Source organism: Vulpes lagopus, chromosome 6, assembly GCF_018345385.1.
Source record: "Vulpes lagopus strain Blue_001 chromosome 6, ASM1834538v1, whole genome shotgun sequence".
Classification (NCBI taxonomy): domain Eukaryota; kingdom Metazoa; phylum Chordata; class Mammalia; order Carnivora; family Canidae; genus Vulpes; species Vulpes lagopus.
The window spans coordinates 31,135,835-31,148,979 of NC_054829.1; the positions used below are offsets into that span (position 1 = coordinate 31,135,835).

Consider the following 13,145-nt stretch of genomic DNA (forward strand, 5'->3'; position numbering starts at 1 on the left):
AATATGTTACCCCATTTTCTTCTCAGTCATAGCTAACCAAAGCCAAAATACAACATCCTGTCCAACCTTCATTCTCAAATGAGCCAAATACATTTCAGTGTCCCTGACTCTCAGGTCACTGCCTTGTCCAAGAGATCTCATAGCTGTTTCCTATGTTGTTTCCCAACTGAAAATACATCTCTTCCCTAGCTGACAACAAGGTCTTCAGTTTGGTTCCAAAGCCCTGTGTCTCTTCCACTTCCTGCAACAGCTGAGATTTCTCTGGAAATCTCTCATTCACATATTTGTCCTGGTTTACTTAGCAAGTTAGAGCTGGGAGGGTCCCTGCATAAGGGGGTTTGGTACTAGACAATGTATAAAAATAAAACTAGTCAGAGCTTGAGGAGAATGACAGAGTGATAAAATACTGGTAAGATGAGTGGCTCAGTAATGGGGAAGTCACCTAAACACTGTGTAGTGGATCAGTCATTCAGCCTCTGACAGTCAGAGATCATGATCCTCAAAAACAGAAATAAGGACATGTACTAAGTCTTTCATAAAAACAAATGTGTCTGATTTATGGTAGTATTCTTTATTCACAGATGTCTTCCCTATTTTTTGGTGTTAAAGTGTCTTTCCATTTTTAAAATGGTGGTCACACTTAGTTTTACAACTCTACTTTTTAATAACATTTAAAACCCTGTGACGGTCACCCCACCAACCCTTATTGTTTTGATTTTGATTTGAATTTTTGATTCCATGTGGCTCAAAATCTCCTAGGAAAAATGGACTCTTCCCCTCAGCAAAGGTACTTTGTCTATCATGGCTAAGGTATCTGAAAGGCAGACCCCTATCAGAAGCATGGCATCTGTACTAATGAATTTTTACCTGGCAACTTCCAATGGAATCCCTTCAAGGGAAAATTTTCTCTAGTTGAGCCCATTCAGAGGCTGTGGGGGTTTTTTGTTTTGGTTCGGTTTTTGTTTTGTTTTGTTTTTATTTTTGTTTTTTAGTACATAGACTTTTTTCAGAGGGGGTACAAGGGAGTCTGGGTTTTTTGGTAGTTGGTGGGGAAGGCACTGGTATTCCTATCTCAAATGTGGAGACAGAAACAGGAAGTGTCCATTTGGGTATCTATGTTGTCCTTTCCTCAGATGGAGCCTGTCTTTAAGCTCTGAGTCTTAGCTCACTGCATTCATTTGCTGTTACTGCATAACTTTAAGTGGGATTTCCTCAGATTTTAATACATTTGCCTGGTGACCTGAAAAAAAAAATCCTTTTAAAAGTCACCATTCTGGGTTCTTCTTTTATACATTTTCCCAATCTGCTCAATACCTGTTAGAGCACTTCTGATGGAAGAGTGTGGGCAGGGGGTTAGATTTCACACTTGAGCAGCTCTGAAAAGGGATGGAACATTTATACCCAAGGCAATGTACTTGGCTGGGATTCTATGTTCCCTCGGCTATTTCTGCAGACATTTATGCTTAAAAAGAAATTTCTCCCACCCCTGCAGCCAAACTTCTCTTTTGGCTGGATACACACACACACACACACACACACACACACACACACACACACATCTCCTTGCCTAAAAACAGCAGACGGGCTGAGGTAGAAAGAAACAGAATAAACATGATGACCCAGAACTATTTTACAAAGGGAGAAGGGCTCATTTTTGAGAGTGCAACTAAGCCTGAATTCCTCTTTGGAGGGATCTCTGAATAGTGAGACATAAAACAATGACTTCCATAAGGTAAAATGTCTTCTTCAATGTCTTTCTTTCAGTGAATATGATTGTATGCCTGACATTCTTGCCTCAAATCTATCCTTCAGCTTATCTGGGAGTTTATTTCTCAACTTTCCTTTAGTTGGTCAGTCCTCCGTTAAGCCTATCTAAGCACAGACAAAAGAACTTGTGGCTGGTGGAAGACGGCAACAAAGATTTCTTATCCTTCTCCTTAGCCAGAGTCCACATGCTGCCTGTCCCCTGAAAGCAGCTGTGGGATCCATCTCCCTCACTCCGACTGGGTCTGTGTTTAGGGCTCTGGTTTGCTTACACAGAGGAATTCCAAGTAGGATTGCAAGGGAACCCTGACTCTCATTCTCCCAGGGTCCCAGCAGGCTGATTCTGCAAAAAGATATTCCTATATCCAGTACTCATACAGAACTTCCTTATAAGTGTCTGCTTATAATTGTCAAAGTCTGATGCCAACCTTTTAAACTGATAATTACTAATACTTTAAAGGAACTATTAAGCTGCATAACTCCATGCCTTTGGGGAAGAGTGAGTCCAAATAAGCAATATGGCCTTCTTCCTTAAGACTGGGTTCATGGGGACATCCAGGTGGCTCAGAGGTTGAGCATCTGCCTTTGGCTCAGGTCATGATCCCATGATCCCAGGGTCCTGGGATCAAGTCCTGCATTGGGCTCCCCACAGGGAGTCTGCTTCTCCCTCTGCCTATGTCTCTGTCTCTCTCTGTGTATCTCTCATGAATGAATGAATGAATGAATGAATAAATAAATAAATAAATAAATAAATAAATAAATAAATTTTTAAAAAGACTGAGTTCATGTATGGATATGAAGAGTTTCTCTCTCCTTTCTCTCTCTCCATCTCTCTCTCTTTCAAAATTTATGTATTGAATGTGTAAGTGTCAAGCATTGTTCTGCTTCTGAGAGCAGTCAAATAAGATTCAGTCACAGCCTTCAAGGGGCTCACAATCCAGGTTTCACTCATGCAAGAACAGAGACAAATACTAGGTGCATTTTGGGGACAAAACTGAGGGAAACAGGGCTGATTAAAGTTGGGTGTCAAGAAGTCTTCACAGTGATGGCATCTGAGTCTTTTAAAACAGAAAATGGATACTGAGGTCTTCACAGTTAAGCATGTCTTAACTGGAATTAAGAATCTCAGGGGATGAGCCAGGTCTCATCTCCTACTTCCTGGAAGGGTCTGCCTCTTAGGAAGTGCACCTAGATGCTTCTGTTTGGCTCTACTAGTCTTGGTAATATGCAGATTTCAATTCACCTTTCTCTTTTTAAGTTAGAAAATAATCACCGTGAATGGGGACTTTGCTTAATTGCTGCAGTTAGGGACTTTGCTTCACGTGGTCTAGTTCCCTTCATGATGGAAACAAACAGGTGCAGTTTCTCCACATAAAAGGCAGTGGGAAAATCATGGCCGCTTTTACCTTTTTATCGCCTCAATGAGGTAACGTCTCCCCTGACACTGGGTTGGCACCAGACCCCATCACACCTAAATGTCTTTCCACATTTTATCTCTCTATGCTCACACTCATCTTCAGAGAGGAAAGGTTTGGAATTTAGAAGAGAGGCAGCTCTTCTTTTTCGCATTCTCATCAGAAACAGTTGCAAAAGAGAACTGAATCTTTTCCACTGGAAAGATGGACCTTTTATATTTATTGTGGAGTAAATATAAAGCAACATTCCAATTGCTTGCACATCTCTGGACCCAGAAGATTCGGCATTACTGGGGATGCAGTTGGAACCTGGAGCTGCGAGTCCCAAGATGAAAGATCTACAGCAATTATGCTTGAAATTTTTATATAAATTATTTTGTCATCCTACCGTTTCCCTCCAAAACAAAAATTAGAGGGTTATTTTAATACTTTGGATTCTTCCCCCTTTTTGAGAAATAAAGTTCTTATGAAAAGCCAAAAAAAAAAAAAAAAAAAAAAAAGAAATTGTCTGGAATTACATCACCAGAAAGGAGCCACTAAATACTTCCAAGATGCAAAATAACCTGGGACCTTGATGAAAATCTAAGGATTCCAATAAGGACCAGGAGTTAGAGTAACATTATTGGTCCTGTCAACAATTTACTGGGTACTTTAGGCTCTCCCCTCAAGCGTTCTTTAACTTCCGGGTGACTTCTAAATAGAAGATGAAAATATTATTATAAGGTCCAATTAAATAAACCTCCTATATGAAAAAATCATCTCTTCCTAGTTTGTTGAAATGAGAGTCATGATATTTATTTCATTGAGGGGGTGTGAAGCTTAGTTGGGACTAATTTACTTCAGTACTCCTTCCAGGACTCTGAAAAATTTATATAATCCCATATGTGGTTTGTAGGAATGGACTTCATGACAATTTGATGAGAAATAGTATGAATATTTTATCAAGGTTTTTTTTTTTTTTAAATCATTCTTTCGAGTATAACCGCCCTTACTCCAGCTTTTCCAGCCCCTCATGACAGGCACCTGGTCACTGCCAGCACTTCTTGAAGGAGGACCTCAGCCAATCTGTTATGTGTGTTACTGCCTCACCAAACACCCCACAACCTTCCTTTGTGGTGGGGCCCACTCTGTCCTCCATGCTCACTAGACTCATCATGTACATACAGTATGTGCCATTCACATGTTGACCTCTTTCCCTGAGTAAATTGTGAACAGCTTCAGGGCATCAACTTGCTCATATTTTGAACCTCTGGCATCTTACATGGTGACTAGCAGAGAAGAAGTGATCAAATAAAGCCTTGTCAAATGACTGAGGGCACAACCCTCTGTCCTTGACAAGGCCAAAACCAACCCATGTCTTCTGAACATGGGACTTGCCCTCCGGTTTGTCTTCTTTTGCTGTTCCTCCTCACCCTAAATTTTCCCTTTTCTTTTTCAGTAATATACATTTATCTATTTAAGGCAGCAGTTTTCACCTTGGCTACACAGTAGAATCACTTGGGGGAGATTTACAAATAAAATAAACACCCATGCCGACACAGATTTTGATTTAATTGGTTGGGGTGGGGCTCTGATGTTGGTATTTTGTGAATGCTCCTATGATGAGTCTAAAATGCAGCCAGGCTTGAGAAAACACTGATTTTAAAGTGATACTCGAGTCCCATCTTCTAAAGAGACTAATGTGCCTCTGATGAGTTTACCTTGCTCTGGATTCAAAGCAGGTGCTGTCTTAACCACTTATTAGGTAACAAATCAAACACTGTCTTGTGACAGTACTTCAGTATTATTTTGTTCTTTAACTCCTATACTTCATTTTGATTACTTATGAGTGTATACACATATGTACCATCTCTCATAGAAGACCAGAAGAAACTTGAAGACAAGAACTGTGTCTTCTACTTCTTTGCCTCCCCAAGCCATGCACATGGTGGACCAAAAACATATTTTTGATTCTTAAAAAAAAAGAAAAGAAAATCCAAAATATTAGAAGAGGAGAAAAAAAACCTTAGTAGAGGCCATTTTAATTCCACTTTAAGGACATGTCTTTGGTAAGAATAAAAATGTTGCAAAAAGGGCGGGGCAGGATTGAAGCAGACTAGAAAAAGAGTAAATAAAAGTCAAATGGAAAAAAAAAAAACTAAATTAGTCCAAAAGAAAATGTTTCCTAGCTTCTTAAGAGGGTTTTTGCAAACACTGAAGCAGTATAAACAAGAGAATTAACTTGGCTTGTGCCCTGATAAGGAGATTTCTTTCTTGGTTATATAATTTTTACAAAGTTTCCAGGGTGTAAAGAAAATAATCAGCCAGGGAGGACTCCTTCCCTTGGACTATACAATTCAGCTCTTGGTTTAATCGGGTCACAGAGCTGCTCAGCTTGACCTGACCTCCTTCCAGCCCTGTGATCTCAGACTAAGCCGCACATTCAAGAGCCCTGGTGTAGAGCTCAATGTCATAGAAATGAGATAAAACATAATCCTCATTCTATGTCCTTGATCCCTTGGTGTTGTGGCCTCTGTTCATTGGTGGGGGTGGGGGGAACTATACCTGGTATCCTCTTCCTGGTGGTTGGTGTTCCATAGATCTGCTGATGCTAGAATGATCTAGGCATGTTCTACTAAGTAGTGTTATAAGGAGGTATTGCTTGGAACAATGACCTTAAAGACTAGCTTAAAGTACTGTTTTGTGCCCATAACCCAGAAAAGGTTTATCTTCATATGGCTTCTCTACTTTGTCATGAAGCAAGACCACAGGAAAGGCTCAGTGAATCGTGATGCACACCCTCTGCTAAAGTGAGATAAGTTCATCAGATAGAGACATGTTTTCTATATCACATTTTGTCTTAGTTATAAGGTGACAAATTGAAGGACTGGTTCCAAAAGGTGTGCACATTTCTATAGATTAATTAAGTCTAAGTTCTTTTGCCTGGGCTGGCCATTTTAACACTGGTTATATTCTATTTTCCTATAGCATTTTATTATACTTTACTATTTTATTTACATATTTTACTAATTAGTGTTTGAAAACACAATTCAAAAGCATTTAACTCTGCTCTTGATTGATTAGCAATGACAGTAACATGTTGTCCTTTGTAGATTAAGATAACACCACTGACTCATTTGATAGGATATGAGTTGATAAACTGTCACTAATCTATCCATTCTGTGCTCCTCGTTCTTCTTGTGACTAGTGGCCTGTATTTGACCTTATGAGCCAAGAACCAAGAGCCACCAAACTCCTGCAGTTACCAAATAGACATAAAATAATAGCATTTGTTCCTACCAGCTACTTCCTGTTGCCACAGAAAAAATTGCAAATGACTGGCTAATTTATTAAAATAAAAGGAAAGAAAAATGTGGCTCTAATGTCTTTATATGCTAATAAATGCTAGCTAGAATTGATAAAACAAGGATCTGGGGGCCTGGAATCCATGATACCATCTACATCACAAAATCAGGGTGTACCATCTAAAACCTAAAACAGAGATAAACTACACATTTTCAAGGAATGAGGTTAAAGATCTATGAAAATGAATGGATTAACACTGATTCACAAGGAATTTTGCTTCCTCAAATTAGAGTTTAGGGAGTAGTCCCTGACAACCCATAATGATATCACTAATAGCTGCAAACTGGGTTTATTTAACATAATTTATAACCGAGGGTACAAACCAAAGGTTATTAGGTTCTACACATCTCTGGATATGTTCCATTGAAAAGAGAAGTAATGGATTCAGAACCCAGGATAATTGAATCAATGGGGAAAGGTATCACTTAGGTAATGAGCATGCCAGGACCTGAAAACTTAAGAATGTTTCCCTAAATAAAAACAAGCAGCTCCATCTTCTCAGAACATGGCTGACTCAATCATCAAGCTGGAATGTTATTTACATAGTCCCAAGCAAACCAAGAAGAATCCTCTGGTCTGTAACCAAGGGCACTCGGAAAGTTATGTCTGGAACAGGCAAAGCCTCATGTCTGTTTCTGATGATTCCTGACTCCTTGAAAGAGAGCCAATTTACCTAATGCAGGTAAAGGGCAACAACTCCCTGCCACCTCCCCCAGAAAGGACCACCAGCATAATATTTCATGCCTCTTTAGTTAATAACTTGGATAGTAACATATTTAGCAAGATGGGCAAATCTGGATTCTGAATCTGCTCCATCCAACAAATCAGAACAATCACCCTATCTTCTTCCTCTTCCTGCTTGTGGGAGAGGTCATGATGGAACCTGATCCACATAACAGAATAAAGTTAAGGTCAGGCATAGGGAAAAATAAATTCCCTAATTCTGAAACATTTTACCAAAGGGATCAGACTGTGGGGTCCCTTTCTTTAGAGTGGAAGAGAAGATTGAGAAAGGGGTAGAAAGCTAAATTTTCTGGGTGGAAAGGGGGTTAATTCTCATTTGAGGCCAGGATAGAAACCATCAATAGGAAGCTCTGAGAGGGATCCCTGGGTGGCGCAGCGGTTTGGCGCCTGCCTGGCCCGGGGCGCGATCCTGGAGACCCGGGATCGAATCCCACGTCGGGCTCCCGGTGCATGGAGCCTGCTTCTCCCTCTGCCTATGTCTCTGCTTCTCTCTCTCTCACTGTGTGCCTATCATAAATAAATAAAATTTAAAAAAAAAAAAAAAAAAAAAAAAAAAGGAAGCTCTGAGAGAGCTAACATCCTTTTAGGGGTCTCCATAGCATCTTTTGGTACTTGAACCTACTGGCTTAGGAGTTAATGCACAAGTACCCAGGGTCTGGGGAATAATTAAATTACATGGCAGGATCTGTCTGGCCTATGGTTTTTAAAGCATACTAACCTCAAGAAAAAGCACCATCACTATTTAACTTGTACACAAATTACCTACTCCTCAACAAATACCAGCTAAGTGAAATGATCATTCACCCTTTAGAGATGGAGAGTTTGAGATTCCCTAGAGGTCCACACCTTGTCACTTACAAGCCATTGGCAAATATCAGGAGGCATGTTGACTCTACGGGCTCTATTCTTACATATTTTTTCCTGTGAGTGACTGATTTCCCACTTCATTATAACTGCTATTGGGATGGGCAGGGATGCTGGATTCTTTACCTACCCGCTCATAGTGTTGGCCCAGGACCGACAATACAGCCAATGCTTTCAGAAGATGAACACTAAGATTGCTAAGTACATCTTGTTCTCTAACCTTGACAGTCAGGAAACATTACCAAAGCACTCACCTGTCTTCTCTCTGAACCAAGGTACTGGAGAATCAGTCGGGTGTTTACACTGTGACTCCAGGTGTTTCCTAGGGCAGCCATCACACAGCTGGAAGCAGAAGTGCCTGAAGTGAAACAGGGTAAAACCATGATTATGAAGGCCCATTTCTTGTAATGGTGTTTCACATAAACAAAAGTCCAGTCATTGCTCAAGGTATAGAGACTCCTGGGCTCGGTTCATTACCACAAAAGTTCATGAATTAGAGAAGGAAAGGGGATAAGGAACATGAGACTAAAAATAAAAACCAGTTTCCTTCAGCCTCAGTGAAAGTGACCACCCCTGGGCTAAAAGATAATAGAATTACATATCAATAAGAGGTTGCATGCAGCTTGGAGCCATGGCTAATAATAAATCAAGCCACTCAAAATCTATGGCAGAAAGGCATAATGCTACTTCATAGAATAAGAGCCAGTTATGAAATAGTCTTAGTTTAAGAGAGTTATGACTTTTTCTAGCTTGATAAGAGTCTTATCTCAATTTTCCTAATCAATATAGAAAAATCGTGGCATATGCACATAAAATTCCTTTGCCCTTCCAACCCCTGCACACACACACCCAGAAGAGGAATCTGGAAACTCTAACCATTTTCATATCTAATCTGTATTAGACATCCTTATCCTCAGAGAAACATTCTTTCACCTTCTAAGACCGTCCTATAAAGGGGAGGATCTGAAATAATCATCTGAGTAGTTTCTAGTCTGCTCCAAGTTATGCCTTAGCTACTACCTTACATCTCCAGAGCTTTGCTGATCCCTCTTGAGAGCACCAGGAGGAAACTATTCCTGCTCTCCTCCTCTTCTTCCTCCTTAAAGCCAGGCTCCCAAGCCCCATCACTTAGAAGTCAGCATCCCCCCCCCCCCCATCATATCTGGCACATCCTGAGGTCTTCTCTGAATACCTGTGCCCACTCTGGCCCTAGGCCATGAGAGGAATCTTTTTTTTTTTTTTTTTTTTTTCATGAGAGGAATCTTAGTTCTACAGAGCACAGTGGGACATTCATTATGACTATATCCTGAATATCACATCTCTTTGCAATGAGGAGATTAAGTACAGAGAGGCTGAAGTCCACTGACTTAGTTAAAACATGAGGCCTTGGCCTTCTCATTCATTGCCTGCTTACTGCATCATCTGATTTTCACTCCTCAGCCTGGAGTATTGGTCTTCTTTTCTCTTCTTTCTTTTCTGGACACATCATCTTTTAGGGCGGTCACTAACTTTGCACAGCCTTACACTACTGGGCTCAAATATTAAAGCAGATGAATGTGGGTCAGTGGTTCCAGGCTGGAGGTAATTTTGTTGGCAATGTGAGATTGCCACTGGCATTGAGAGGGTAGAGGTCGGTGATGCTGCTAAACACCCTATAATGCACAGGACAGGCACCTGTAACAAAGAATTATCCAGCCCAAAACATGACAGTTCTGAGGTTGAATGCCCCTGGGTTAGATAACACCAATCATACATTTTCTCTGGTTCAAGCAGGTATGGGAATGAATTAGATGGAAATCAACAACTGGGACCATATTGAGCCAGGCAATTTTGAAATGAAGAAGAATTTAGCATAGGAAAGAATAAAATTTAGGGTGACCTTGGTGCATCATGCACATAATTCAAAACATATATGAATTAATTTGAAAACAAATTATCTAGACGGTGTTCATCTGATTGTATCACTTCCTTAACTTAAACTCCTCTAGCATCTCTCTGTGCCTAGGAGAAATATTAACTCCTGAATAATGCATCCAGGACACTTTGTCATCTGCACCCGTGTCTCTCTGGCCCCATTGCTCTAAGCTTTCTCCCTGGACAGTCTCCTGTAACTTCCTGACTTCCCTGTCCCCATTCTCCTTGACCTCTTATTAGCAGCTGATAAAGCTTCTCCCTCTTTTGGCAACTAACATACTGTTTCTTCTGCTTTTTCTGGATCCTGCTGAGCATTCTTCTCCTTCTCTGCTTTTCTTCTCCCTCTCTTTCCACATAACTCACTCTTCCTTCTTTGTCCCTTTCTTTGGCCTTCTAGTTAAACTGGTTCAGAATCTCAGTTCCATTTTTTAAACTTTCCTTCTTCCATGCTTCTCAGTTCCAATAAATTGTGACACTCTGTTGATTGAACTGTAAAACCTCACCTATATCTATTCCCTACCCTCTGTTCCCCCAACTCCAGCCTTAGATCAGATCCCCACTTGCTTTTCCCCGGGGATGGTCGCTAGAGCTTTCTAACTGATGCCCAAGCAGCTGCCTGCTTACCCTCCTCAAGCACACAACTAAGCATACTCTCGTCACTTCTGATCAAGCATGCTCGAAAACTTTCAATGGCTCCCAAGTGCATCCAAAGAGTCATACATTCATCATACTGGCATCCAAAGCTCTTCTAGTCTGTACCAAACTTGCCTTTCCACACTGCTCCCTCCATTCCACTTCATACAGACTTTGCTCCAATGTAATCACCTCTTTCCCATGTCCCCTCCACACCTGAAATGCCTCTAGGTCTACACGTTGTCTTTGATACCACTTCCTGCTTGCTACTTTCTTGGTCATCACAAACATACTGTCTTCCTCCTCTAAATTCCCATAATACTTTATTTTCCCCTCTCACGTTACACCATTTTCTCTCCTATGGTTTATTACTTGTGTGTGCTTTTCTTATCACCCCTAATACATATTTTAAGAGGGCCAAATCCATGTCTGATTTATGCTAGACTGCCTGAATCATATATGCCTCAATCATTCTTTGTCACTAATGCACAGAAGATACTTAATAAATCCTGATTAAATGGTTAATAAGTCATTCCTACTAAACTTTTTTTTCCTACTAAACTTTGAACCATATTATGATATATCTGTTTTAGCAGCAGATTTACATTCTTAATTCTATCTTGCTTAAGCTAAAATTAATAGCATTTTCACATTTTTCAAACAAACTTGTTAGAAGCTTGTTGCTTGGTACCTTCTAAATGACAGGATGAAGTAAGGCTGAGCTTTCAAGTTTGCCACAAAAAAGCTAGCTACATGTGAATAATTAGGAGTTGTTAATTAGTTAAGCACTCAAACAAAAAAAATTTTTTGATAATAAAATTATAGGCACTTCCCAGGTGTGGAAGATGTTTTCAGGAGCCACATGTGGCCAGTGGTGACAATTTAAGAACACCATGTCCCTAACCAATGAAAACAGTATAACAAAGTACCCATAAACCTGGCTGCTTTCCAGACGGGTAAGCTCAGGTCCTAATGAAAGGCCATGAGTACATACAAATCGGAAAAGTTTCTAATGGAAACCCTCAGTGGGTGGCTTGAGATCTATTTTCAGGGGTGCTTACAAACATTACACCACCATAAGAGCAGTAACAGAGGGCTTTGAAAGCTAATGATAAGAAAAGACAATATTTTTAGAGTACTACAAGTGAGACACAAGGTGGGCCCTTTATATAAGGAGGGCTTACATCTCGTTTGGGCTTCATATCCTAGTTACATCTTTTTTGATCCTTACAGTCACCCTCTGAGGTAGGTAATATAATCATCTCTATTGACAAACTAAGGCTAGAAGAGATTAAGTAACTCTTCCAAGGTCACATGGTGGGTTAATGACAGGGCAGGGCTCCAACCAGGCTGACTCTCTTCACCACTACTCCAGTCAGCCTTCTCCAGGCTTGTTATGCCAAATAGCTCCTGCAGAGCCTGAAGACCTATCTTGGGAAGGCACTGATGGAGGCATATTGTGAGCATCTCATCACTCATCTGAATCTGTATGTCACTCTGACTCCACAACCAGCTTCCTCTGTTCTGATGTATAGTGATAACTCAGGGCAAGGGGTTTCCAGAAAGACAATGCATGCCCTGGCTTGGCAAGTTATTTAACCTTGCTCAACTGGCCTAGCAGCTGATTCATGTAAATCAGGTGGCCTGAAACTGACCCTCTGGTTGAAGACCTAAAAATCTGGTCAGAATTGAGAAATTATTTCACTTAATAGGACCTTGAAGAGTGGCTATAGGTGGTGGGATTACCTGAGAGAGAAGTGGGAGAAAGGAAGATGGGGAAACTGTCAGTTACTATAAATTTATAACTTTCTTTTTTTTTTTTAAGGTTTTATTTATTTACTTGAGAGAGTGCACAAGTGTGGGGAGGGAGGGGCAAAAGGAGAGGGAGAAGCAGACTTCCTGCTGAGCAGGGAGCCAGACATGGGGCTTGATCCCAAGGACCCCAAGATCAGGACCTGAGCTAAAGGCAGACACTTAACCCACTGAGCCACTCAGGTGTCCCTGTAACTTTATTTTCAACTAGAAAATTTAGTGGTTTCATGTCTTTTGACTTTCAAACATTTCTATGGAAGGACTGGCATAAATAATAATTAATGTTACTTATGAAAAATCAAAGGTAGAAGGAATCTGTTTGCTGCCTTTCAGAAAAGGTGATTTCCTGCCTAATGACCTAACTGGTTAGGAAAGAGATAAGTGTGTTTTTTTTATGCTCATTTTAAGTGGGAGTTCTAAAAATTAGAGCACTCTCTCCCTTTCTCCTTTTTTTTTCCTTTCTCCTTTTTGATGACTCTGATATTTAGACCTGCCAAGGCAGAATGACTTCATTGTATTGGAATTTGGTTTGTTTCAATACAAATAGAAAAATCAAATAAGTGAACTAGGTTTTGAAAATATTTTCATTATTGGAGATTTTTCATCATCATAGGATTGAGCTTATGGAAGTATTCGAGTAAGCTACATGGAGAA

General features: G+C 40.3%; 1 protein-coding gene across 3 annotated transcripts in view; it reads right to left on the reverse strand.

The window, feature by feature from the left end:
• The window catches only part of RAD51B (RAD51 paralog B), a 735,346-nt gene that overhangs the window by 202,863 nt on the left and 519,338 nt on the right, over positions 1 to 13,145 (reverse strand). For all 3 annotated transcript variants that reach the window (XM_041758398.1, XM_041758400.1, XM_041758399.1), the window contains exon 9: positions 8,387 to 8,490. In XM_041758398.1, the coding sequence (XP_041614332.1) occupies positions 8,387 to 8,490 (104 nt within the window). The remainder of the gene's footprint in view (positions 1 to 8,386; positions 8,491 to 13,145) is intronic.